The 27,842-nt window shown below is 46.2% G+C and overlaps 1 protein-coding gene across 7 annotated transcripts in view; it reads left to right on the top strand.

The window, feature by feature from the left end:
- PTPN3 (protein tyrosine phosphatase non-receptor type 3) overlaps positions 1 to 27,842 on the top strand; it is a 122,788-nt gene that overhangs the window by 70,604 nt on the left and 24,342 nt on the right. For 5 of the 7 annotated variants that reach the window (XM_077304046.1, XM_077304047.1, XM_077304050.1 and 2 more), the window contains 10 exons: positions 3,775 to 3,895; positions 4,777 to 4,864; positions 5,599 to 5,687; positions 9,026 to 9,089; positions 16,906 to 17,078; positions 21,046 to 21,180; positions 21,968 to 22,144; positions 23,263 to 23,289; positions 26,070 to 26,244; positions 26,936 to 27,013. In XM_077304046.1, coding sequence (XP_077160161.1) covers positions 3,775 to 3,895; positions 4,777 to 4,864; positions 5,599 to 5,687; positions 9,026 to 9,089; positions 16,906 to 17,078; positions 21,046 to 21,180; positions 21,968 to 22,144; positions 23,263 to 23,289; positions 26,070 to 26,244; positions 26,936 to 27,013 — 1,127 coding nt within the window. Of the gene's footprint in view, positions 1 to 3,768; positions 3,896 to 4,776; positions 4,865 to 5,598; positions 5,688 to 5,748; positions 6,070 to 9,025; positions 9,090 to 16,905; positions 17,079 to 21,045; positions 21,181 to 21,967; positions 22,145 to 23,262; positions 23,290 to 26,069; positions 26,245 to 26,935; positions 27,014 to 27,842 lie in introns of those variants that run through there. The other 2 variants (XM_077304051.1, XM_077304052.1) reach the window with 2 other exon arrangements.

Here is a 27,842-nt window from a genome sequence, read left to right as displayed (position 1 = left end):
GTGTAAGAACAGTGGAGTCAAATACTAAGTCTCTAGTAAAGTTTTACCCCAACCTGCCTGTAGGTGTATTAGGCTGTTCTTTAAACAGCATTGCCTTCCATTTGTTCATCATTGATGTTACCTGGATTTTGTGAACTGTCCAGCTGATTTAAAGCAGTTTTGTTCACCAGCCATTCCAGTACAACTGAATGAATGTGGCAGCTTTGTTTCTAAATTAAGCTGCAGTGATATACGAGAGATTTGACATTTGCCTTGTCTGGGAAGTGTTAATGTTTGACCGATTTTATTCAAGTTAATGTTTAACTATTTAGTATTTTATCTGAACTTGCCAGCAAGAGCTAATTGACTTGCTACCAAAGCTGCCGTCAAAGGCATGCATGTGCTAGAAACGGAATTTGTTTCTTTATAATACAATATAATGCCGATAGCCAGTTTGCTTGAGTCCAGACACTAGTGAACGTGGCTCCAAATTTTGGGGTTGCAGAACTAGCTATCTCCAGGTTTGCAATTGGAAAAATATTGAGTGAAGGAAATGGTTTCATGTGTTTAGTTGCAACATTCTATGGCTTTTTGCTTGTTGGCAACAGACCTGTGAAAGACTTTAAAACGCATTCTGGTGTGGAAGAGTTGTTGCTTGGGGCAAATTTAAAATATAGGAAACCCCTCATCTGTGTGTCCAGCTGACTGGATTGGGACTATGTAGTGTAGTGCTTAAGAGTGACTTCAGCTTCCCTCAGGTATATTGGGGAGGCATATTGAGCCAAGTATCCAGAGTCAAGCAACTTTCCGACCTGCCTGGCCAACAGTTCCATTTATCAAATGGTGGAACAACCTACAAGAGGCTCGAAGATACCTGACTTAATACTGACCAACAGTCAGGAGCTGGTGGAGGTGGGGACACTGGGGGGGGGGGGATTGGCCATGTTCTCATAGAATTCCTGGGGGTGGGGGGGGCAATAAGACAGACTTCAATAAACTCAGAGACATGGTGAGAGTCATCCCAAAAATGCTTAAAGAGAAAGGAGCAAGTGATGGGTGAGCTCTCCTTAAACAAGGGCTATTGGATGCTCAGGCCATGGCTATCCCAAGGAGTCTATTTGGATGATCAGAGAACTTCAGGAGGAGCCAAGAAAGAAAAAGGAAATGCTCAAGAAATGGAGGGAAGGACAGACCTCCATCTGCAGGTTACCAAGCACTGTAGGTCAGTCATCAGAGCGGCCAAAGCTGGGAGTGAGCTGAGACTGGCCAGGGAAACCCAGTATAACAAGAAAAGCTTCAGATATGTGAGAAGCACATGAGTTAAGTAAATGAGGCAATAGGTCCACTGTTGAGCGAAGATAGAGAGACAGAAGACAGAGAGAAAGGAGAAAGGCTCAGTATTTGTTTTGCTTCTGTTTTTCCCCGGAAGAATGTGGACACATTTAGGGATGTAGCGTCAGATTCTGTGAGACACATGAGAATATCCTCAGGCTGACAGAGGGCTTCAATAAGGGTGGAACTTTGAAGAATAAATATTTTAATTGGGGGACTCCAAGAGAGAGATTTGGACACATTTTACAAGTTACCTCTTCATTTATATTTTACCGCCTTATTACATCACACAAGTGTATTTAAATATTAGACCACTGAAGAAGATTCCAGGAGGGGTTGAAATGCATTTGGCTTTTTTGTCATCCATCTATGTGTCAATATGATTTGGATTTGTGTGGTAGCACATGTTTAATGTCAATGTTTTAAAATTGTATATGTACATATGAATTAAAATGAATATTTGTATTTTAATATTTAATATATTCTGTTGCTGCTCAACCTTTTAGGTTCCTAGCTTATGTATACAGGTTGAATTACTTTGTTCCCTCTTTTGTTGTTCAGTACGTACATGTTCAGAATAAGTAGCTGGATGCTCTTTCGAAATGCAAGAGCAGCAGATTATAAACTGTGTGATTAATTCTTCTTGATGTGGCCCCTTTGGTTTTGTTTTTAAAAGGTAATTTTATGGAAGGATTACATTTATTACACTGAATTGGCTAAAAGGATAAAGAAACTAAGCCGCTGAGCTTCTGGGTAAATGCCAGGGAAAGAACACAGATAGTGCGAATGATATCCAGGAAACTGCTGTTCTTTGCTCAGGTGCTTCCAGGAAGGCTAAGCCATTTCCTTTCTAGTGCTGGAGTCAGAACATCTTTCTGCTGTGCTCTGGCCCTTGAAGGCTGCTTGTCCTGAGAGAAAGAGACTTTGATATTGGCCAGCAGTGGGGACCAGTACTTTGGGAATGGGAGCCAAAATAGTGAAGCATTCTGAAATGTAAGTCATTTTGAGAGGTAAAGGTAAAGGTATCCCCTGTGCAAGCACCGAGTCATGTCTGACTCTTGGGGTGACGCCCTCCAGCGTTTTCATGGCAGACTCAATACGGGGTGGTTTGCCAGTGCCTTCCCCAGTCATTACTGTTTACCCCCCAGCAAGCTGGGTACTCATTTTACCAACCTCGGAAGGATGGAAGGCTGAGTCAACCTTGAGCCGGCTGCTGGGATTGAACTCCCAGCCTCATGGGCAGAGCTTCAGACTGCATGTCTGTTGCCTTACCACTCTGCGCCACAAGAGGCTCTCTCATTTTGAGAGATTAATGGTCAAAAGGAAGGACTGTAAGTCAAAGAAGTTCTAGGAAGTAATTTAAAGAAACTGCTTCTCTGGATCCTGCCTCTGACAGGCAAGCAGGCTTTTGACCTTGACCAGCATGGTTGGGGCTCAAAGAATATGAAGCTCTCCTCTCTTAAGCAGAATAAGAAAAATGAAGGGACTATTATTCTGCACTACGCAGCACAGCTCCTGCAATGTGCTCTACTTTCTTCTTTATGGTACATCATGCTTTAGACCTGTTTTTGTTTGCATTGTTTTTCTAGTTCTGTAAACTTGGTCCTACTGTATTGATTGTTTGTTGAACTGGACACATTTCTGCAGATTCTGGCTATGTTTCTTATCATTACAAAATTTGAAAATATTGTAGAGATGGTTGCAATTGTAATAAGTATTGTAGGAATTTATAGTTTGCGTGTCCTGCAGTCTTGTTAGAACACATCTTTGCTCATTTACCGAAGATGGAATAGGACAAGTGCTGTGAATCCTTTACACCAGTGGTCCCCAACCTTTTTATCACCACTCAACGCCGGAGACCACTCACTGGGGACCACTCAACGCCTTTTACTGAGGCCCGGTGGGGGGGGGGGTAGTTTACTCCTCTACTCTCAACCACTGCCCTAGCGCTCTCTGATCGCTATGGTAATGTTTAAACATCCCTTCAAAATAAGATACAGACACGCCACAACAATGAAGTGTGTTGTAAAGGGCTGGGGGGGATGAAGTAAAGGGCCGGGGGGGGGGGGGAGAAGGCGTCCTTCGGGGTCCACCTCCAATTAGTCTAACGGTCCACGGCCCACAGGTTGGGGATCTCTACTTTACACAACATTCCGTGGATTTACAAAATGTACATCAGATATGTGTATTTATGTCTGTACATTTACTGAGATTTGAAATTTGTACACTATATTTCAGTTCAGATTTTGTAATCCAATTTGAATCCCAGTAAGAATGGTTGTTAATGAATTTGTTAATAAATGAATAGTAGTATTCACTGTAGTATTCCTAGCAGACTTTGTCAAACAGTCTGTTGGGTAGGGGTGAAGTAGTAGTTTTCACTGCAGTTAAATGGTTACATTAGTCAACACTTTGCAAAATACCTGTGTCATTTTCTTGTGTTCTTTTCTTCCTCACCGAAAGCTCATCTTGGAGACTACAATTCTTGTATCCATCTCCCAGGATATCTCTCAGACTGTCGCTTTGTACCAGAGCAAAATAAAGATTTTCTAACCAAAGTAGAATCATTACATGAACAACACAGGTAATTGCAGCGTTACATCCCCAACTACCTTTTCTCTCTACCTTGTAATTCAGATCCAAGAGTTTTTGTGTGTAATGCCATGTCTACCTTCAGCCTTATTTTGATACTTAAAATCCAAAGAGTCTCTCTTCACCTGCAATATTCCATGAGTGAAAATAATCACTAGTTCATCCTGGCATCTGTATTCATGCCAGATACAGATCTGAAAAAACAAAGCTGCTCAGGGGAGTTTACACAGCGATGTCACATTCTACTTTTTGCCTCTGCTAAGAGGAAAGCAGGCAACTCTGGCGAAGGTGATTTTACTTTGTCAGGTATCAGATGGGAGCTTTGACTCTCCAAAGCTCATATCCCAAAAATAATTCTCTTAAGTGGCTGCTGGACTCAAGTTCAGCTGTTCTTGACTGTTGTGTTGTTCCTGAGTAGGTGGCAGTGTGAGTAAAGCTATAGCATAGTATAGTCCTTTCTCTAGGGGGATGATTGACCCTCTGGCACAGGCTTCCCCTTGTCAGTACTGGAAAGGAGCCAGTTGCGGGAAAGATGGATAAAGACTCAGATAGTCCTCCTGTCTCTGTCAGATGTCTCAGGAAAGAGGGAGGTGGTGGAGATTATATATGGGGGGGGGAGTTGATCTATATAGGAAAAGTATGAGCAAATCACGTTTGAAATTCATATTCTTCCTCTGAGCTACAAGACATGATTTTAAAGTGGAAAGGGATCGGATCTTTATTTATTACACACGCTCACTCACTCACTCACCACTCACTCACTCACTCTGAATGTATTTGGGTAATTATATTCAGAAAACTTTTCTCATAGATGAATGACTTTCTGTAATGTTAATATTTTATTCCATTAATCTTTAATGTCTTCTCCCCTAGTGGCCTCAAAAAATCAGAAGCAGAGTCCTGCTACATCAACATAGCACGAACGCTTGAATTCTATGGAGTAGAATTACACAGTGGTAGAGTATGTTTACCATGTTGCTTTATATTTAGAGTATTTTTAAGATGGCTCTGTTGTTGGGAACGGCGACTATGAATGCAGGGTTCATGGTAATCTGAAATGACATCTTCTAGACCAGCGGTCCCCAACCTTTTTGCGATTGAGTACCGCCTACGGGGGTGGGAGAGAGCAGCCATTTTGTGGTTGCATGTACTACTCTGTGTCAGAATTCCAAAGATGCCTATTGGCTCAGAAAGATTGTGGACCCCTGTCCTACTCTGACTGCTATACCACACTGTCTCTCATTTCTCATCTTGGTACTGTGGTTAAGAGGGGCAGCCTCTAATCTGGAGAGCCAGGTTGATGCCTTACTTCTCCACATGCAGCCAGCTGGGTGACTTTGGGCCAGTCCCAGTACTCTCAGAGCTCTCTCAGCTCCACCTACCTGACAGGGTATCTGTTGTGAGGAGAGGAAGGGAAGGTGATTGTAAACCACTTTAAGACTCCTTCAGGTATTAAAAAGCTGGGTGTTACGTGGCCCTGATGCTCTTTCCTCTTATGGCCTGCATGGAAGAACTGCTCAATAATTGCCCAGTGTCACATCTAGAAGTCATATCTGGAGAAGAATGGGGAGGGGAAAACCATTCATTCTTAATTTGCATATGCTCCTCCCTCCGGGACCTTTTAGAAGATTAAGATTCTTTGTTCTGTAGCTTCCCAATTTACCAATTTCTTCTGTGGTGTGTTCTTATTTCTAGGATCTGCATAATCTGGACCTGATGATTGGCATTGCTTCAGGGGGTATTGCTGTTTATAGAAAACTTATTTGCACAAGCTTCTATCCATGGTAAAATAATTTTGTAATTTATATATGAATGAAGTTTTCCCTAACTTTAGAACTTGAAAATAATCCTTTGTTTTCAGCAGCAAGCACTGCAGTTTTGATTCAGCTGCTACTTTCAGACTGAGACTCACGTTCTTCTGGGTAGTTCCATCCCTGGTCCTTGCCTTTTCATCTTGTTGAGAGAGTCCCTCTTGCATCACAGATACTTCTCTCTGGGAGTGGGGTATGCGCTGTGGCAGGCAACCCTCTTCACTTCAGGACATGTACATGAACGCTGATACCCAGAACAAAACTTTGTGGGTTTTAAAGATGTCACTGGACTCCCAACTTTGCCCTGCTGCTTCAGACCAACACAGCAACTCACCTGAATCTGTCTTCAGGAGAGGTATCTTTATATCAACCATCTGAAGTTCTTGGCGCAGTACACAGTCCACTCCCCCCCCCCTCCACTCACACACACACAAGGCCTCTGGATACTATGTAAACCATCAAGAACGCATGACCACTGTCACACTTTCTTGTCTCGGCTGCAGCCTATGGGAGAGTTATGTATCCTGTTGCACCAGATGCTCAGAAGGATAGTATCTGGGCAGGCCCTCTCAACCAAGCTCCACAGATAAATGTTTTTGCCTTGTCAGACAACAAACAGCAAGTGCCAGTGGTTTTGTGCTAGGGAATCTCTCTCACACTGTCTTGCTCTCACTCACTTTCTTCAGTTTGAATCCCCAAGTAAGCAGCTTTAGAATAACTTTTTCTGACTTGGGTGGGTGGGTGAGGCTTGATTATATGCTGGAATGGTTTATGCTAGAGAATTTGTCTCTAAAATGTAAAATTTGGACTGCAGGACAGTACAGTTGAGTAGTTCCTGTAAAAGGCTAGTATATTTGGAAGCAAGGAGAAATGAGATATGGCCAAGTGTCATCAGTTGATGACCTCTTCAGGTAGCCTTTGCCCATCTGCCATGGATGGGCAGTTAGAAGTATGAACCACTTGTCGATAAAATCAATCTGCAATATGGGAAACATGCATTTATTTACTATTGCAAAGTTGTGTTTCTGGTAACTGACTTCACACTGTATAATGCTACATTCCAAGTTTTAAAAAATCTTATCTGCTCATTTGTTGCCCGACTATTAGTTTGCACTTCGTTATGGAAGAATTATTTTTAGAAGCAAGAAATGCTTCATGGGGCATATTCAGATGGAAGAGCAAGGTTAACAGAAGGAAGCAGGCAGCAGGGGAAAGTGATCGTAATGAATTCTAGGGATTAATGGCAAAGGGATAAGAATTACATAAGTATATCTACTTCTCAACAAGGTCTTTTTGAGACAAAAAACATTTGTCGTCCTTCAAATAGAACCAAATGTAAGAGGCTTCAGGTACCTAAATATCAATGTCTGAAGCATGGCAATAAAAAAGGAAAAGCTTGAGCTTCTCATAGAGACAGAGATATGATTTAGTTGGCATTACAGGAACTTGGTGGGATGATTCCCATGACTGGAACGCAGTAGTGGAAGGCTATGAGTTGTTATCTTGAGAAACCTATATGCAGGTCAAGAAGCAACAGTGAGAACCGGGCATGGAATCACTGTTTGGTTCAAATTGAGAAAGGAGTTCGGCAAGGCTGTATACTGTCGCCTTGCCTATTTAACTTGTATGCGGAGCACATCATGAGAAAGGCGGGATTAGAGGAGTCACAAATTGGGATCAAGATTGCAGGGAGAAATATCAACAACTTCAGATATGCAGATGATACCACTCTAATGGCAGAAAGGGAAGAGGAACTAAAGAGCCTGTTCATGCGGGTGAAGGAGGAGAGTGCAAAAGTTGGCTTGAAACTCAACATCAAGAAAACAAAGATCATGGCATCCGGCCTTCTCAATTCCTGGCAAATAGATGGGGAAGAAATGGAGATAGTGACAGATTTTATTTTCCTGGGCTCCAAGATCACTGCAGATGGGGACTGCAGCAAAGAAATTAAAAGACACTTGCTCCTAGGGAGGGAAGCTATGGGAAATCTAGGCAGCATCCTAAAAAGCAGAGACATCACCCTGCCAACGAAAGTGCGTCTAGTCAAGGCTATGGTATTCCCAGTTGCAATGTATGGCTATGAAAGTTGGACCATAAGGAAGGCCAAGCGTCAAAGAATTGAGGCTTTTGAACTCTAGTGCTGGGGAAGACTCTTGCGAGTCCCTTGGACTGCAAGACGAACAAACTGGTCAGTCCTAGATGAGATCAGCCCGGACTGCTCCTTAGAAGGCCAGATCCTGAAGATGAAACTCAAATACTTTGGCCACCTCATGAGAAGGAAGAACTCCCTGGAGAAAAGCCTAATGCTGGGAGTGATTGAGGGCAAAAGAAGAAGGGGATGACAGAGAATGAGGTGGCTGGATGGAGTAACTGAATCAGTAGGTGCAAACTTAAATGGACTCCGGGGAATGGTAGAGGACAGGAAGGCCTGGAGGATCATTGTCCATGGGGTCGCAATGGGTCGGACACGACTTCGCACCTAACAACAACAAATGAGTTGTTCAAAAGAAACAGAAAAAGTCAAAAAGGAGGTGGAGTGCTACTGTATGTGAGGTGAGGACTCACTTATCAAGAGATACTAGAGGGGGAGAGAGACACTTTGTTAGAAAGTGGGTGAATATAGGAGGGAAGAACAAAATATAGTGGTCGGCATCTGCTGCAGACCACCTAACCAGGGTGAAGATGTGGATGCTTTCTGCCTTGAGCAGCTTGATAGACTTTCCAGGGAACAGCACCTTATAATTCTGGGTGACTTCAATTTCCCTGTTGTGTTCTGGGAAACAAACTCTCTGACTTGCCTGGCTAACAGTTTCATTTATCAAATAGTGGAAGAACCTATGAGAGGCTTGCCCATACTTAACATAATACTAACCAAACGGCAAGAACTGGTGGATGGAGTGAAGGAAGTGGGGAACTTGGGAAGGAATGTCCTCTTAGAACTTCTTATAAGTTGGGGAGCCAAGGAGGTTCATAGTCAGACATGTCTTTTAGACTTTTGTTGGGCAGACTTTAGTGAATTCAGAGATGTGATGAGAGTCATCCAATGGACCAGGATGCTAGAAGAGCTATTAAATAGCTATTTAATAGCTATTAAACAAGAGCTATTAAATGCTAAAGCTATGACTATTCTAGCAAGATGGAAACATGGTAAGGGATCCAAAAAGCCTATTTGGATGAACAGAGAACATCAGGAGGAGCTAAGGAAGAAAAAGGAAATGTTCAAGAAATGGAAGAAAGGGTGGCCCTTTCTCCAGTTGTATTTCAGTTGTACATATTTTCATGGAGCATAATTTGTGTGTTTTTTTCCCCAGGGTGAACATAGTAAAAATTTCTTTCAAACGTAAGAAATTCTTTATTCAGCTGCGGCAAAAACATGTGAGTACAATTGCATAGGCATTTTCTAATTGTAACTTTACATGAACTGTGCAATTAAGTTGGGTAGCCAAGTTATCCCAAGATGCTTGTTATTCTTATTACTCTTAGCCTCTCTTCTGTAGTTGAGAGGGAATCTCTCTTCTTGGACTCCTTTCTCTCACTCTTAAACTGTTCTGAAGGTAGCAGTCTCAGCTCAGTATCACCCAGTGCCATGGATTTTATTACATCAGTATGGTGTAAAGGTGAGAGCATTTAACAAGAATCTGTGAGACTGGATTGATATCATCACTCTACCCTTTAAACTTTATGCCAGTTCTGTGCACTTAGCCTGACCTACCTCACACGGTTGTTGTAAGGATGAAGTAGGGGAGAGTAAGATATGCTTCCTTGAGTCTGTGGAGAAGGGGTTAGGATAAAAGTCTACAGCAGACTTTCTCAACAGGATTTTCATGAAAACCCTGGGGGTTTTCATCAGGCTCGGAAGGGTTTCGCTGTTTAGGTGGGAGTTAATTATTTTTAATACAGATTTTTAAATTTTAAAAAAGGGTGCTGTCATACATGGTTATGTTGACTTGGTCCCCCTCCCCAAATGGCCAATGATAGACCTGTAGGGAGTAGAAAGGGGTGTGGGGCCCCAGAATCCTTATAGGCTGAGGTTTATCACATGTGGTAGCAACGGGAGTCCAGAAAGACAAGTAGTCTCCTTTTAATTTAACTGAGTTTCGGTGGGAGGGGTGGCACAGGATAATGGAGTGGTGGATGTCTACTCCTGCCTTGTTCCTGGCCCAGCAGAGTAGGCCATTCAACTGTTTCAGGCGTTGGGGGCTGGGGGAGTGACAGAGTATGATGTCACATCCAGTTGGAGCATCTGGGTGATGTCACTTCTGGTGACACGTGACTTCTGGGGCATGGCAGGGAGGTGTAGGCTGCTAACAGCATTTTTGGAGTATCTTGAAGCCTGAAGGATTTCTCAACAGTAAAAAGGACGAGAAGGTCTGGTCTGTGGGACAGAAAATTCAGAGTATTTATTTAACAGAGCATGTAGGAAGTGTTTAGCCATCTATTGTTTCTGTGAGCCCTGCTCAACTCAGTTGCAGTTAAGTCTCATTACTTGCTTTTACATCTAGTCTAAACTCCTTTAAGATTAACAGACAGCAAAATCCTGATCATTAAAGTTTTAATGCAAAATTGAGGAAATGGGCTAGAGGGTTAAAGCAATTACCTAGGTGTCCTTTAATCACTTCAGCTCAGGCCTTTCGTAATGCCAGACTGCAGCTCCTCTGGCACTGAGTCACTGGACTTGAGTGAATTGCTCTTACATCACAGGGCTATACACACCCTTTTTAGGAGTGTTGTCTAATCTTACTGCGTCCTAGGATAATGCTGCAATATTCACTAGCCACACCCACTGGCAGAAGTTTTGTAAGAGTGAAGCAGTTGAAAAGTTCATGGTTCTTTACAATGTGCAACTAGAGTACTTGATCTGATTCCCCAAAGCGAATCTTAAGTCTCCTGTTGCATATTTTTTTTTCTGCTTGACTGCTTTGGTCTCCCTCCTGCTTTATTCCAGGATATTGGTTCAGGCAAGGCAAAATGAAACAGATTCTTTCAGTGTAAAGGAGTGTTGATATGTTCTAGGCACTGCATCACAAGCTGTATCAGGTTCTGTGAGAATTTCTGTATTTCAAACACTTGGTGGTTGCTGAGGGATTTCCCACACCAGTAAGAGAGAAACAAGAGTTACAGAGCAAAAAGTGAAGTTTTGCTGGTATGGGCAGTGAGTGAAGTTGCAGAAATAGTCTTAGTGATTTTGACCCCCAGGCAAAACTCAATTGAACCCCTCTGAATCACTCAGGCAGCCTGGTGGGAGGGTGGTTGTGGGGGGCACACCCTACAGCCCATCATTCTTGTCAGGAACCAGGCAGAAGACACCCCAGGGAGACCTTGTCAAGCCAGTCCTTGAGACCACCAGTAGTGAACATAGATGAAACCTGGGTTATGAATCCGGGTTCATGACACTCTGCTCCTTTCAATCCCCCTCCCCCTCCCCACCTTGAAGTGCTGGTGAGGGGCCCGGCTTGTCCGGGAACCATTCATGGAATTTCTTTACCAAAATGGGAGCGCTAACGTACTCTGCATCCACCTACTCATTGTCAGAGTCTGGAAACCCCTTCCAGGCCACCAGGTATTTGCAACTGTTTGCGGGACAGTGTGGAATCCACGAAGTCTGAGAGTTCGTAATGGGTTTCCTTCCCCACCATCACAGGAGGAGGGGGGGGCAGCTTGTGATGCCATTTATCTGAGGTGGCGCCTGTTTCAACAGAATGACATGAAACACGGGGTGCATCTTCTTGTGAGCGGCAGGTAACTGGACCTTCATGGCCACCTCGTTGATAACATCAATGACCTGAAAGGGACCCACGAATTGATAGCTACGTTTTTTACAGGGTCACTGGTTCTTGAGGTGTTTGGTGGAGATGAATACCATATCCCCTATGGTAGTGGTCCGCAACCTTCTGGCTGTGCCGGAGTGGGGGGAGAGGGTGGCCCGGGCCAGCGCAAACGTGCGGCACATGCGCGTTTGCGTCCGGTGGGGAGATAACTTGGAGATGATTTCCCAGGGCCGGCCAGGTGTTTCCAGGGGTTTGAGGAGCTCCTGGGGCTTCCCAGCCATCCACTTGGTTGTGAGGCAGATTGGACACCCGCCCACGTAATTTTCCACATCCTTGCGATCTTGGGGCCATCAAAATTGGTGGCAAAGGAGGCTCCAGATCTTGAGGAACCCAAAGTGTCCTGCTGCCTTGCTGTCATGACAATTCTCCAGGATCTTGCTCCTGAGGGGTGCAGGGATATACAATAGGTCCCCCCAGTACCAGTGTCCCTGGTGCTCGGTCAGCCCCTGGGACCAGGAGGGAATTTTGGGATTGACCTTGAGGGCCTTTTTTAGCTCAGCCAGGTCCTCCCCTTTGGGTGCATTCCCGCCCCCCCCCCACACACACACACACCCCTTTGGCACAGTTCTTGGTTTGCACCATCAGGCCCAGTTGTTGAGGATTAAGGATGGTGTCTACCCGCTACCCCAGGCAGAAGACACCCCAGTGAGACCTTGTCAGGCCAGTCCTTGAGACCACCAGTAGTGAAATGCAAAAGGAAGTTTTATTCAAGAGTCTAGCACAAAGTTCGTTGAAGCAAACGTCTTGGCAGAGACAAAGCACCATAAACCCCAAAGGATATTTATACAGTAGACCAAATAGGGGAGGGGGGGAAAGGGGTTCCTAGGCAGGAAGGTACAAAGGTGGGAAGGGGCCCTTGGTTCCCAGCGGGGTCAGATGGCTTCCCTTTGAAGTGAGACAATTACAAGTGTTGATACTTTGCAGACACTACACGGTCATTAGGAGCAGGGTGAGAACAAGAGGGGGGGTGTCTTTCTCTTCCCTTTACCCCCTCTCCCCTTTCAAAGCCCATTTTTCTAAAATGGGCTTTGAAGCTAGTATTTAAATAAATGTCACCAGTGATCCCATAACATCAAATAGCCTCCCCTACAAAAGACACTCCCATGAAAACATAAGCACCTTGTTTGGGAAGGTATCTAGAATACATAATGACTTAGAAATAATAACCATACTGATGTAGCTGCTGCTCATGAGAGCTATTTTAATTGGTTTTTAATGTTGAGAATTGTTTTTAACGTATTTTACTATTCCTAATTATAAAGTTGTACAGTGCCCTGAGCTAGCTTGCAGGAAGGGTGGTATAAAAATCACATAAATAAAACTTTCTTAAGCACTGGGTTTTCCCTGCCTCAAAAAAACAGCCCCTCCCCGAATAACCCCTGGAATAATTCTCCTGTATAGCCTACTAGAAATTAAGCCCGCTGTAGGTAAAATACAGAGGACGCTAGTGGATAGGGAGGAATAAAGGGACTAAGGGAGGTAGAAGCGGGAAGGAGGGATTGGAGTGGGAAAGGAGGAAAAGGGGTGGGTGAAGGGATGGATAGAAGGGAGAAAGAGGAAGGGGGAAAGAGAGGAAGTGAGAGTGAGAGAGAGAGGCAGGAAGTAGATAGAGAAACAGGAAGTCAGGATGGAAGGAAGGGAGGAAGGCAGGCAGGTAGGTAGGTGGCCTGGGAGAGGAGGGGGAAAGGAGGGGGTGTTGTGCAGGGGGGTAGTAGCAAGGGAGGCGTGAAGGGGGGAAGAGCACGGGGTAGAGAGGGGGTGGGTGCATGGTTTCACGTATGCCTGAATCAAAAAACACCCTCCCCCCCTTCAAGTTTTTGCATCAGTTTTACATTCTAGAGCAGGGGTAGTCAAACTGCGGCCCTCCAGATGTCCATGGACTACAATTCTAGACCCTGTTCGAGAGGATTGTCTAAACCCTGTTCTAGAGGGTTGTCATTTGGGTTGTGGTGGTTGTAGCCTGGTTTCCAAGAATGCTCACTTTTTATGTGGCTTTTCCCTGGTTCCAGTCATATTCTGGGCATTGAGGGGAAGCCCCCTCTCTGTTGTTTCTTTTCTTCCCTGTGATCCTCCTTCCTGACTTGGCCAAGGAATAAGCTGCTGAGAATGGAAAGTCATGGGTAGGATCAAATTCTGTACAAAACTAATGTGATACTTCCTATTCAGGGGCAAGATGCAAACACCAATAGTGTAGCATGACTGGCAAAATCCATCATTATTTATGCAGTCAGCAGGTTGAATTAGAAGAATTCACTGCCCGTTTCCTCTAGAGGAAGATTCACAGGAGAGAGGGTAAAAATCAAATGCCCTGACCTACATTGTCCAGGTCTCGTCAGGGCTTGGATGAGAGACCTCCAAGAAATACCAGGGTTGTGAAGCAGAGGCAGACAACACAAGCCATCTATTAATAGGTTTAAGTGCCACTTGATTATAAAGTTGAAATCACTTGGCCATCGCTCTCCTTCCCTAGCTAATGTTGAAATTCCTGTATTGCTAAATGCTGATGATACCGTTCTTCTTTCCCATGCTTGGTGTAGTGGTTATAAGCAGCGGTTCCTAATCTGGTGAGCCAGGTTTGATTCCCTGCTCCTTCATGTACAGCCAGCTTGGTGACCTTGGGCTAGTCACAGTCCTGATAGTGCTGTTCAGGTCTCTCTTAGCCAGCACCACCTACTTCACAGGGTGTCTGTTGTGGGGAGAGGAAGGGAAGGCGATTGGAAGCCGCTTTGAGTCTCCTCCAGGTAGTGAAAAGCAGGGGATAAAAACTAGCTCTTCCTTTTCTGAATGCCACTTGCCTTGAAAACCCAACAGAGTCACCATAACTGAGCTGTGACTTGACAGCACTTCCCACCATCACCAAAATCACAAATAAGTTTTGGAGAGCTGGAAGAATATTTAGCAACTGAATGATGAGGAGGGAGGAGCAAAGTCAAAGTTGAATTTAACTGTAGGCCTCCTTATGTATAGCTAAATGTATCTTTTTCTGTTGCAAACAATGGTAATACGAGGCCATCTTGCAGCTGTACGTGGAACTGCAATGTGAAATTTGTAAAATGGATGTATAGGGCATTTTCTTTAGTTTGGGAATGTGCACTGTGACTCAGATTATATTGCGACCAAATAATAGAAACATGCCCATCTGAAGATGAATTATTCTGACTGTCTGTTCAGCTGCTACTGGTCTAGACTTGAGTTTTGCCTAATATGATTGCTAATAGGGCTGTGCAAGGTGGGCCCAATTCAGACCACTTCAGGTTTGGATGAATCCTATTCGGACTGTTCTGATCTTGTAATAGATCAATTCGGATTGATTCGGGTTCGGCCGAAACGCTGAAACACCCGAATCGCCAATGACTTGTATTGGAAATCCCCGCTTTCCGGCCTTTCCCAGGGGCTGGAGGGGAGGGGTTGTAAATTATACTCCTCAAACTTCCAGGGAAGCTCAGAGGGTCTCTTCCCTGACTCCCCTCCAATTTTCAAGAAGCTTGGACCAATCCTAGGGGCTTCCAAAGGGTGCCCCCACCGGCCCCATTATATCCTATGGGACAGGCTCTTTAGTCTGATGTTGGTTCCCATCATAGATTATAATGAGGCGGATGGGGAATGGAGGAGTGGCCAATTATGGCCATGCAATTACAAATGCCTTTCCTTTTTGTATGCAGCTGAGCTGCTGCCTTGCTCAAAGGGGGGAGGAAAGGGAAGTTGGGAAGGATGGGGCTAGCCAATAGGTAGGCAGCGGGTTTCTCTTCCAGCTCCTTTGCGTTCCAGGCTGCTGAGCTCACTGGTCCTGCTGTGCTCTTGTAGAGACAGATTTCACTCCAACTCACATGCTGCTAGATATAATGGGATGGGTGGGAGCACCCTCTTTAGAAGCCCCTAGGTCTTCTTGAAACCTAGAAGGGAGTCACTCAGAGAACAGTTCCCCCATTCCCATAACCTCCCCTGGGGTAAAGGGACACTGCATGCCAGAGCTTCAGGGGGACAGCTGTGGCTGGCTGCCTAAGCAGTGCTTGGGTGTCAGCCTCCAGGTGAGAACTGGAGAAGCACTGAGGTCCACTCAGAGCTCACCTGGGTTCCCCTGGAGAAGAGAGGTGGGCCTGCAATGGTGGTAGGGGGGAATCTTCCTGCACCACTAGTAACCAACCTCCAGGGGAGACCCAGAAATCACCCAAAAAAAGCCACAGAAGGGGGAAAGTCCATGGTGCTGACCTGCTACCCCAGGAAAGCCTCAGAGAGCAAATGGAGGAGCTCAGGGTAATCTGGATGCATCATCCATGCTCTAGTCATCACTGGCTCTCACATCCAGCCTCCCCCCCACCTAACAAATACAGAAAAATCAAGAGGAAGACTCGCTTTTCACAACCCAAAGGAGTCTCAAAGCAGCTTCCAGTCACCTTTTCCTTCCTCTGCTCAAGCCACCACCTTCAACCACAACTTCAAGTGCTCTCCTCAGGCCACATCCTGAGAGAGCCCTTACAGAACTGCTCTGGGAGAACAGCTCTGGCAGGAAACAGACAAATTATCCTAAACTGGCAGAGAAAAAACCACTGGACCCTAAAGCACAAACCACAACTAAAACCAGCCACCCAAAGATCCCCAAAGGTGGCACTCTAGTAAAACAGGCCCTGCAGAGTCCTAGCAGAAAAAAACAAATCCCAAAACCACAAATCACCCCCAAACTCAGCCAACCCCCACCCCCCAAAAAACCCCAGCAACAACACAATTCAAAACAACTTCAACAACTCAAGAATAAAAATATATTAGTCTGACCTATAGTGGAAATCTGATTTCTAGATGCCTCTATGCTTTAGGTGAATTTAATACCAGAATCCTGGGAGTGGGACAGCCCAAATCTTGCCCTATGTATCTTGGCCATCGGATGATTCCTAAATGTCAACAAGCTTTTTTGATGTCTTGCCTTAACTCAATCCGACTGGCTGAACTTTCTTCCCATTTTGGAAGGATTCATCTAAATGATAGATTTGTAGCTGTGTTGCCGAGAGTCTTGATAACGTGCTCCATTATTTCATAGAAGATATGGAATCATGTTTGCCGCTCCCTTTTTGAAGGATCCGGTTTGTCTTCCAGCCCATTATTAACTACAGATTCTTTTGGATGGAAGTGATCATAATATCACTCTGACCATTGCCAAATTTTTCTTCAGTGTAATTAGATCTGGACAACTTGATGTTCTAGTTGTTACGGTTGTATTAGTAATTATTATTATCATTAATTACTGTTACTGTTATTGTTTCTTCTGTTGTTGAATCTTTGATGCTCAAGACTAGTCATAAGAAGGAAGGTGGGAAGGAAGGAAGGGCTGACTTATTAAAACTGTTTTGGTGTGTATTTTTTTATTATAGTGTGAATCCAGGGAACACATAATTGCCTTCAATATGTTGAATTACCGAGCATGCAAAAACCTCTGGAAATCTTGTGTTGAGCTTCACACATTTTTCCAGGCAAAGAAGCTGCTACCTCATGAAAAGAAACTACTTTCCCATTATTGGACGACGGGCTCTCGAACCCCAACAAAGTGAGTGGATGCTCCTGAACTGGAAACTTCTGAAAACTAATCTGTAAACCGCTCTTGCGGAGCGGTAGGAATAAAAGGGTAAGGGCTAAAGGGGAGGAGAAAGGGCGGGCCCTGTCCGGGATAAAAACTCGGAGGGCCCTATTGCGGCTCTTGATTGGGCCCTCTGAATGTCAATCCAGGGCCAAGCGGCCAATGGGGAGCCACGCAAAGTGTGGCTCCCCATTGGCTGCTGGGCCCGGCTGGAGAGTCACCGCACAGAAGAAGGTGCCCTTCTGACACGGTGAGTCCTCCGGCCGGCTTCTCTTTGCCCCAGGGAAAGGAGTAGGGCCTCCTTTCTTGCCCTGGCTGCCTTAGCACTGCGTGGGGTGGGGTGGGGGGCTGGTAACCGGGGGCCTTCTCCCGGGCCCAGGAACAGCCTCTTCCCAGGGTCGGGAGAAGGCCTCGAGTCGCAGCAGGGTGGGTGGGGAGGCCTGGGGGGGGGAAGCTCTTTCACGGTGGCCTGGAGTGTGATGGCTGGCTCTTAGAGCCGGGGGAGCGGGAGAGCTGCGCTGGCCCCGCCCACCAACTGAGCTGCCTGGCAAACTCCACAGACAGGCAGAGAGGGAGAGACAGAGAGCAAGAGACAGCAAGAGAGACAGACTGACAGACAGACAGACTTGACACACAGACTGACAGACAGAGACACAAAGAGAAAGACCCCTTTCTGAGCTGCCAACTGAGCTGCCTCACAAACTCCACAGCATGTCTCAATTTACATTGCTAACGGCAGGGGCTCTTAGCTAACAGAATTCCTGCCTAATGCAAAGGGAGATAATACCTCTGTGCATCTCTGTTAGTGTTTCTGTGCATGTGTGCGAGAGAGAGAGGCAGAGTCACAGACAGCCTGAGAGAGAGAGAGAATAAAATCAGAGTCCTGTGACACCTTTAAGACCAACAGACCTTTATTAAGGCCGTGAGTTTTCGAGTGCAAGCACTCTTTGTCAGAGAGAGAAAGAGAGATACACACACACAGAAAGAGACAGAGAGAGACTGAGTGGGTGGGTGGATTTCACATGCCACCACAACCGTGCCTGACACTTGGACACATCTTAACCTTTTTTCCTTACTGCCACAGACTGAATCACCTTCTCTCCTCCTTCCTTCATTCTTCTGCAGTACTGTGTCGCCCGTCTTGGTCAGTCCCATTCCGTACTCACTCCTCAATAGCCTCCTGCCCAACACACTTTTCATGCTCAACACCTATTATGCCCCCCCTTAAGTCCCCACCTCAAGACAACCCCACCACCCTCCAACTCCGCCTCTTCACAAGACAGCCATAACTACCTTTTAACTCCACCAGTTTAATCCCTCCTTAACCAAACACTACTGCACATTCCCACCAACTATATCTTCACTTTCCTGAACCTCTCCCATCCACTCTGCCCAAACACCTACAATACCACTTGCACCAACACCCAGCCACCAACAGCACTCTCTGATCTACACTTTCTAGCGCCCGTTGTATTTAAACGTACAACGGGCTTTAAATCTAGTGTCTTATATAAACCACTTTGCATCCCAGCCAGGGATAAAATCGGGATATAAATAAATGCAGAATACAGTGTCCTTGCTGAGGTTGCTGCAGATCTAGGATTGCGAGGACCGGAAGCTCTTGGTCAGTGTCTCTAGTTCAGTCCTATCTGGTTTCTCTGAGAGCTCCTTTGCTTTCAGATGGTTCAGGAAAGCGGATCAGTGGGACTTATCCACCCTTCACCTAGGACACATGGAACGGGCTAAAAGTATAGGGTCATATGGAGAGATTTTACTTCTCGCTGAAAGGCCAAAGTGACTCATCTTATCAGTGGAGTCTTCGTGCTGCTGTGACTCTTCTACTGGCATCAGTAAGACAAGCAGGGAGGGGGTGTGACAAAGCTGGTGGGCTTTTGTAATTTAAGTTGGTTTCAGTGACTCATGTAGTAGAGCTAGACTCCTTTTTTCCTCCAGAAGGGGACTGTTTCCAGGCGTGTGCCCTTTAGTACAGATAGCACATGGCTACAATAGTTCCAGTTATTCTGGGATTCAGGCCAGAGCCATTACTCCATCATTGGCGCCAGGGAAATAACACCATTCCTAGGGTTTGACTTTAAAGATGAGCATTTGGCTCTTGTTCTTAAACTGTATTTGACATACATTCAGGTTACTTTCCTAGCTACATGAGCATAGTAGTTAAGATGTCTTTTGAGAGTTTCCCATCTCAAATGCAAACCATAATGCATTTTTTTAAGTGTTCATTTTATAATGATCATTCCTTGGTGTTCTCCTGAAGCTGCTCAGTGGAGTCAGACGTGCACCAGGAACAAAATCCTCTGTGCTGTCCAGCATTTGAAATGCTTTTAAAATGGAAGGAGGGAGACTGCAGCCAGAGATGATTGTCTCAGAAGGTCTTGAGCAAAATTCTGTCTCAGGCACGGGGTTTAAACCCGTCTTAATAATTAGTCTGTAACAGTTGAAAAGAGCAAGAGGCCAGGAGCACCTTCAAGACCAGGGGTAGTCAAACTGCGGCCCGCCAGATGTCCATGGACTACAATTCCCAGGAGCCCCTGCCAGCATTCGCTGGCAGGGGGCTCCTGGGAATTGTAGTCCATGGACATCTGGAGGGCCGCAGTTTGACTACCCCTGTTCAAGACCAACGCACGAAAGTGAACACCTTGAATAAAACTCTGTTGGGCATTAGCCTCAGGCTTTGTTCTGCTGCTTCAGATCAACACAGCTACTCATGGGTAGCAGAATATTGGTCGGCCATGAGCTTTCGTATCTGAAGCAGTGATGCATGAAAACTCATTATTTTCCTTTCCTCTCACAGAAATGGGCAACCAGTAAATAAAAGAATAACCAGAAAATAAAATAACCTTGACCGCAGTTCTTCTGCGTTTTCCAGGGGGATCAGAATATTTGTGATTCTCCCTTTTTTTTCCTGGAAGATTTCTACATCCAGAAATTAAAAAAAAAACAAATCCTTGACTAACTGATGTTGAGACCGAAAGGACTTTCAGAAGCAGAGCCTGTTGTTCTAGCAAAATGTCAGAATCCTACAAGGTGCCCCCGGCCGGGGTATTGAGCTGTAAGTGTAGAAGAGACACTGCTTCCCTGTGCAGTGTCTTCGACCACTCCAGTGAGAATGGAGTGCAGGGCACCAGCAGTACCCTGGATCATCACCTGGCAAATAAGACAGGTGCTCGTTTCCGAGGGCGTTAAGGTGGCAACAGCATTAAATGGTCACTTACTACAGTATTTGCTGGCATATAAGACTACTTTTCCCCCCTGAAAAACATGCCTCCAAGTGGGGGGGTCGTCCTATACGCCGGGTGCACTTCAGTTGGGATAGACATAGCTGCCCATAGTGGCCCATAGTACCGTAATGTAATGTAACAAACTCTATATTTTGAGTGGAAATGTTGGGGGGTCGTCTTATACGCCCAGTCGTCTTATACGCCGGCAAATACGGTATTCCTTATTGAGTTTAGCAGTAGTACTCTGTTTTTGAACCGCACAGTACTGTTACCATTTTTGGCCTCCAGGAATGAGACACACCATATGTATGAACTGATTGTTGTGATTTATACAAGCTGTAAAGCTTTGTGGAGTTCGTAGGGCAGAAATGGGACACAAACTCAATTTGTTAAGGTGTTTCTGTCATCCACAGTTTGCACTAAATAACCACGACCCAGCAAGTGAGTAGAAACAAGATATTATCACTATTTCTTATGGAACAGCTTGTATTTTGGGCTTTTGTCTTTTGTTGGCTGTGTGTGCAGTTGGAGAGTACAATTCTTTGGGCAGCTTCCATTGTGGCTCTTGAATGTCCTTGTCTGAAAAAACTGCATCTAGCTGAGAAGACAGTTGGCACTCAGACATGTCCCATCCTTGAAATATCCCAAATGTTGCAGTGCTCAATGTAGCCAGTCCACATTGCCTTCTTCCATTTCAGATCTTCTAATAATCAGAACTGCAAAAAAGTAATAGGCGGCATGATCTGGAATCCAGCAATGCGGAGATCTTTATCTGTCGAACACCTAGAGACCAAAAGCCTTCCTTCTCGCTCTCCTCCTGTTACTCCCAACTGGTAAACTTGTTCTCGGATCCTTTTATAAGATGAAAGGGATGCAAAGCAAAGATCTCATTGGACAGAGTAGAAAAGAATGCCATCTTTTGACAACTGCATACTTTCCCCTCCTCCTCCCTTCTCGGGTGCGGATGGCAGTATCCAGGGTGGTACCAGTGGGAGGGGACGCCTGCCTCACGCATCAAACAGCTTTCTGCATACATCACAAGCAAGGCGATTCTGATGGGCACTGTGTCCATGAGCTGAGCCCCACTGCCCAGTCCCAGTCAGAGTACTTCCGCCCTCCCTCTGGATTGTGAGCAGATCGCTCCTGGGGCTTGCCAGGGGAAAGCGAAGGGGGAATGCCCCTGCTGCTGCCACATGGGTCCCTCCCCCGGAATGAACCCCTGCTGCCACCTCCTCACACCCGAGCGGGAGGCAGGGGCTCAAGCTCCAAGGGCTGAAAAAGTATGGCCGCCTGGGGGTCTCCTGGATTTACATCAGGTCTTCAGACTTATAGAGATGAGTATCCCTAGAGAAAATGATAGCTTCGGTGGGTGGAGTCATTGGCAATATACCCTCCTGAGGTTAGGCCCCTCCTCCCAGCACACTTGCTTTATCCTGTATTCTATGATCTACTCTACAGTTCTTGGCTCATATACTTTGTCACTGGGCCATGAGATGTAGTCATTTCAGGAGAGGAGACTACAGGACTGCCGTTGTAATAGAGTTCTTACATTTTAAAACTCTTGACAATGGCTCCCTCATAACTGACTTCTGAATCCCACCTCTTCTTTTTTATTCAAAGGCGAAGTCCTAGATTACGTCATGAGATTCGTAAACCGCAACACTCATCTGTAGACAATCTTACAAATGAGATTTCTTATATAACAGAGACGGAAGATGTATTCTACACCTATAAGGTTTCCCCAACTTCTAAAGACAGCGATTCAGAGGTTTCTCAGGGTCGTAGCCCATGGAGAAGGTAATTAATTAATTGCTTTAGGCTTTTTGGAAGCACAGTTTCATAACTGCTTTCTTGTTGATCTTTTTGGGGGCAGGCAGTTGTGAATTTCCTACGTTCTGCAGGTGGTTGGACTAGATCAGTGGTCCCCAACCTGTGGTCCCTCTCCCCGCCCCCCCCCCCCCGCAGTAAAAAACTTCCCCGGGCCGCAAGCTTGCGGCCTGGGAAGCTTCTTACTGCGGGAGGGGGGGAGAGGGAATCAGGGCCATGCCGCGCATCGCGCATGCACGGCCGGGCAGCACATGCGCGGGGCACGCATGCGCGATGTGCAGGTGTGCATGCGCGTTGTGCGGGCGGGGCAGTTGCACCGCCGGTCCCCAGCCGAAAAAAGGTTGGGGACCACTGGACTAGATGACACTGGAGGTCCCTTCCAATTCTATTTCTATAGATGACTGGTTTAAGTGGGAAAAAAAGTTTTTTTAAATCCGAGTTCCTAATTAAACAATTAGGGGAGGAGATTCAGAGCCACTGCCTTAATGACACAATGCCCATAGGAAGCCAAAGACAGGTCACAGGCTTAGTCCTCCGCCTCCTCCCCAAGATGCACAGGAAAAGGGAGAGGTGCATACTGGCCCACTAAAGTAGCCCGGGAGAAATCCTGTGATAGAAAAGGAGCGAGAAATCCATTAGGATGGCCCTGAGTCTGATGGTAGAGAAGAGGGATAATTTCTGTTGGACTGCTTTTGGAGTTATCTCCATTGATGAAGAGGGTGGCTGCCACCGGCAAGAGACAGGAAGCTGAGGAAATGGTTCCTGCCTCCCTAACTGGATGGTTGGAATCACTCTCAAGTTGTCCTCCTTTCCTCAAAGGAGAAGGACCTTTCATGTTAAGCATCCAATGGTCTATTCCAGGGGTAGTCAAACTGCGGCCCTCCAGATGTCCATGGACTACAATTCCCAGGAGCCCCTGCCAGCGAATGCTAGCAGGGGCTCGTGGGAATTGTAGTCCATGGACATCTGGAGGGCCACAGTTTGACTACCCCTGGTCTATTCCTTTCTGCATTTGCAGAAATACTGAAACTCTGCTATAAAAGCAATTGCCAGTGAGAGGCATTAACTGTATTGCTTTATTTTATCAGGAGATCATCGGAACAAGAATCACCAGGGTGAGTTTTTCTATTACAACAAACCGTTTAGAGGCTTGTATTCTTCAGATTGTCTTTTCACTTTTAATCCGGAATAATCAGAATTTGCAGAAATTCCTAATCATTGGTTTTGCAGGATGTTTAAATATGTCCCAAACTGAGGATAAGTCTTTCCTTCAGTGGTCCCCAACCATTTTCAGGCTGGAGAGGGGGGGGGGCTGGGGACCGGGGGCGAAGGAGGCATGGGCATCGGGCGCAAACATGCCGGCGCGGCAGCTCTGCACCTGCGCATTTGCACCCACCAGTGCCTGCGCCTCCCTCTCCCCTGCAGCGCCGGGGCCCAGGAGCAATCGGCCACCTCCCTCCCCCTCACCGTGGCCCGGTACCGGTCCGTAGCCCGGGGATTAAGGAAGACTGTTTAAATTATGGCAGCATAAAACAGAATCAGTGCAATCCTCAGAGCACTTTCCTCAGAGGTAAGCCATCATTCAATAAGTGAGACTTGCTTCTGACTAGACCTCCTTAAGGTTGCTCCCAGGACCCTTATCCTTGCTGTTGTGTGATTCCCCCCCCCACACACACACACACACATATTAGAGAATGGTTTTGTGTTATCCAGGTATTATTTAATTTTATTATTATTATTTATTTGATTTGTATGACCGCCGCTCTCGGAAACCGGCTCACAGCTGTTCACAATATTTCAATACAAATGCAGTACATTAAAACCCATTAAAATTGCCCATTAAAACCCCATTAAAACAATGACTCAGTCACAATGATGTGATTAAGAAAAAATTATTCCCATAAAGGCCTACTGAATGAGCAGAAGGGAGCGGATAGATAAATGGGCATAGGGTGGAACGTTCTGGGGAACCAGGCCAATCTAATACTGGCCTCCCCCTCCGGGGAGAGGGGCTCGATCTTAGCCTCCGAGCTATCACCCGGCCTCAGACAAACGCCTGGCAGAAGAGCTCCACTTTGCAGGCCCTGCAGAACTCAAAACAGGGCCTGCACCTCTTCAGGGAGTTCATTCGACCAGGTAGGGGCCAGGACCAAAAAGGCCCTATCCCTTGAAGGTTAATACCAAAACTTTGAACCTAATCCAGAAACAAACTGGCAACCTGTGCAGCTGCTTCAGCAGAGGCTGAATATGGGACCTCCAAGATGATTTAGTGAGGACCGTTGCAGCTGCGTTCTGTACCAGCTGGGTAACTTCTGGGTTAGGGACACAGGTAAGCCTGCGTAGAACAGGTCTAACCTAGAAGTGACCGTTGCATGGATCACAGTGGCCAGGTGTTATGGGGGCAGGTAGGGTACTAGTAGCTGACCCTCGCGTAGATGGAGAAACGCCGACCTGGGCCTCCATGGAAAGTGAGGCATCCAGAATCACTTCCACATTCCTGGCTTGGGGCACAGATGACAATTGCACCCCGTCCAGGCTTCCTGTTCCTGCTCCCTTCGGCCTAGCCAAAGGACCTCCATCTTGGAGGGGTTGAGTCTCAGGTGGCTCCTCCTGATCCATCCAGCCACTGCTTACAAACAGCTGGCGAATCTTTCTGGGGGGAGATCCGGCCATCCATCCATCAAAAGATAGAGCTGGGTATCATCAGTGTACTGGTGACACCCAAGCCCATAACTCCGTACCAGCTGTGCCAGAGGATGCATATAGATGTTAAATAATGTGGGGGAGAGCACTGCTCCCTGTGGCACCCCCCATAGGGGTGCAAAGGAGTCAGATAACTCCTCCCCCACAGCGACCCTCTGTGACCCGTTCTCTAGAAAGGAAGTTAGCCAATTAAGAGCCATCCTTCCAATCCCAGTTATCAGCAAGGGGTGAACCAAAAGCTCGTGGTCAACTACATCAAATGCGGCTGACAGGTCTAATAGCACGAGAATGGGTGACCCGCCCCGGTCCAGCTGGCGCCGGAGATCATCTGTCAGGGCAATCAGCGCAGTCTCAATCAGCGCAGTCAGGGCAATCAGCGCAGGGCAATCAGCGCATGGCCAGGACGGAAGCCAGACTGGTATGGATCAAGGGCCAAAGTTTCCTCCAAAAATGCTAGGAGCTGGTCCGCGGTGGCCCTCTCAACTACCTTGCCCAGAAACGTAAGATGCAATACCGGGCGGTAGCTGGCAGGGTCCCGCGGATCCAGCAATGTTTTTTTCAGAAGAGGGCGAACCACTGCCTCCTTGAGCCGCCAACTGAATTCTCCCAATATAAGGGAGAGGTTTATAATCTCCCTCAGGGGAACGCCTATCCGTGGGTCACTGGTCTTAAGCAACCACAACGGACAGGGATCAAGGGGACAAGTGGTCGCCCTCACTGACCCTAGCAATTTGTCCACTTCAGATAAAGAGAGCCGCCTGAAGCCATCATTAGAACTGAGATAGGAAAAGTTAATATGGAGGAATTATTGTAACACAGGAAGCACAACTTGAGTGGGGGGCAATCTTATTTTTATCAATTAACTCTTTACACCTTTTACCTTGCTATTCACATTTTTGTCATCTGTATATATGTGAATATATATCCGATAACTAAGGATTCACTTCCTGCATTGATAACATGGGACATGGCTTATGAATATTCATGCTTTCTGTCTGTGTGCGTATCTGTTAGCGTTTAAGGTACCAAAATATGCCTTCTTAATTTAAAACGAGTGAAGACCTGAAAAAAGAATGTCTTATCCCTCTTTCTCTCCCCTAAAAGAATCTGGCATGAGAGGCTTTGGCATGCACGCTCCTCTGTGCTGAGTCTAGCTATTAATACTGCCCTTTTAAACTTTCTGTTAATCCAGGAACATTCTGGAAAATGATTCCACACAGAATTCCTCACCCCAAAGTCTCAATGGAACTGGGAACTCTTCAGGCTCTTACCCCTTAGAAGGAAAGGATAAGCAGTCTTTAGAAACAAATGCAAATGTTACAAAAGGAATTTCAGCGGAGGATTCCAATCAGTACTACTGTGATAAGGTATGATGGATGAGGTGAAGCATGTGGCTTGGATCTCGCCCAGAATTTCTGCAGGCGGGGGCCGTACAGTTGATGTCCACCCTTCAGCTGTTCCTGAGTGTTCCCCACCCCCCAGGCATTTTGGGCAGTGGTCCCCAACCTTTTTTCGGCTGGGGACCAGCAGGGCAACTGCTCCGCCTGCGCAGCGCGCATGCGCGGCACTTTCGTGCATGCACAATTTCGGCCGCGCACGTGCGCATGCGCGGCCCTGATTCCCTCTCCCCCCTCCCGCAGTAAGAAGCTTCCCGGGCCGCAAGCTTGCGGCCTGGGAAGTTTTTTACTGCGGGGGGGGGCGGGGAGAGGGAACTGCAGCCCGGTGCCGGGCCGTGGACCGCAGGTTGGGGACCACTGAATTTGGGGACATGTGGGGCTGCTATGGGAAGGGGGGATTGGGAAAAATCACTCCCGCTCTTTGGCTGCAGAAATGTTAGGTGGTTTTGCTGCAGCATTTTTGAATGCTTGTCCATCTTTTAAATTTTGGCTTGCTCTTCTTCTGAAATTGTCAAGCCACATCATAATTTCCTTATATGACGAAGGCTCACAAAATATTCATGGCAGTTGAACAAGATTCACTTTTAATCTCTCACTGTGTGCAGGGATTATTTAAAGGCAGTGCTCAGTAAACCAAATACCTCTTATCAATATCTTCCAGAATGACATTATTGATGGAGACTTGTTTTTGATACGTATCCTGCCAGATGAAGATGGGAAATTTGGATTTAATTTGAAGGTAAAAGGCACTTGATAAAGCAACCCTGTTCTTCATCTGTAGCTTAAAAAAATGGGCTTGGTGGAATTCTTCCGGAAGGCTGTTTTTGTGTTAAATGTACAATTTGTTCAAAACAGGAAGGTTTTGTCCCTGCCGGTTGTAACACTGGGTTGCTGCAGTGGCTCACAGGTGGGGTAGTCAAGTGTTAGGGCAAGGGAGACATGAGCGTGAATCCTTGTATGTCAAGAAGTTCACTGACTAAACTTGGGCTGCTGTGAAGTAAACCGTGCATGCTTCCCTGATTCCCAACAGCAGGGGGGGGACACATAAAGGTCATCAGTTTACAAACAAATAGGAGGTATCCCAAAGGCATTCCTGGCCAACTTCCTTTGTCCTGACATTTATCGTTTTAAAATTGTTCCTTTGCTTTGCCTCCAAAATTGACTTGCTCTTCATTTTAGGTAGATGTTTATATGAGGTTGAAATGAGATACTGATTTCTGCTTCATATTTATTTAAGCATTTATATTATATCCCAGCTTCCCCTGTGGTTCTAGGCAGCTTACAGTAATAAGAAAGGATTTTTATTCTGAAATCAAATATAAAATAGCAAAGCCCAGATCTTTCCCCCTTCTTAAGAGACGACAGCCAGTTTGGACTCCCTCAAAAAACCTGGCCAACAGACAGGCCTCACAGCACCTCCTGAAGATCTGGGGGGCGGGGAGGGGGGTGTCTCAGCTGCTGCATAGGGTACCCATTTCTTATAGCCACCGTTGAAGAAACCCGGGCTGCCTGATGACCATAGTCGACACACAGGGACGTATGGAAAGAGGTAGTTCTTCAAGTATAAA

The sequence above is a fragment of the Paroedura picta genome, chromosome 11, assembly GCF_049243985.1.
Source record: "Paroedura picta isolate Pp20150507F chromosome 11, Ppicta_v3.0, whole genome shotgun sequence".
NCBI classification, from domain to species: domain Eukaryota; kingdom Metazoa; phylum Chordata; class Lepidosauria; order Squamata; family Gekkonidae; genus Paroedura; species Paroedura picta.
Note: the sequence above shows the minus strand (reverse complement) of the source record. Positions and strands in the feature narration are given on the sequence as shown.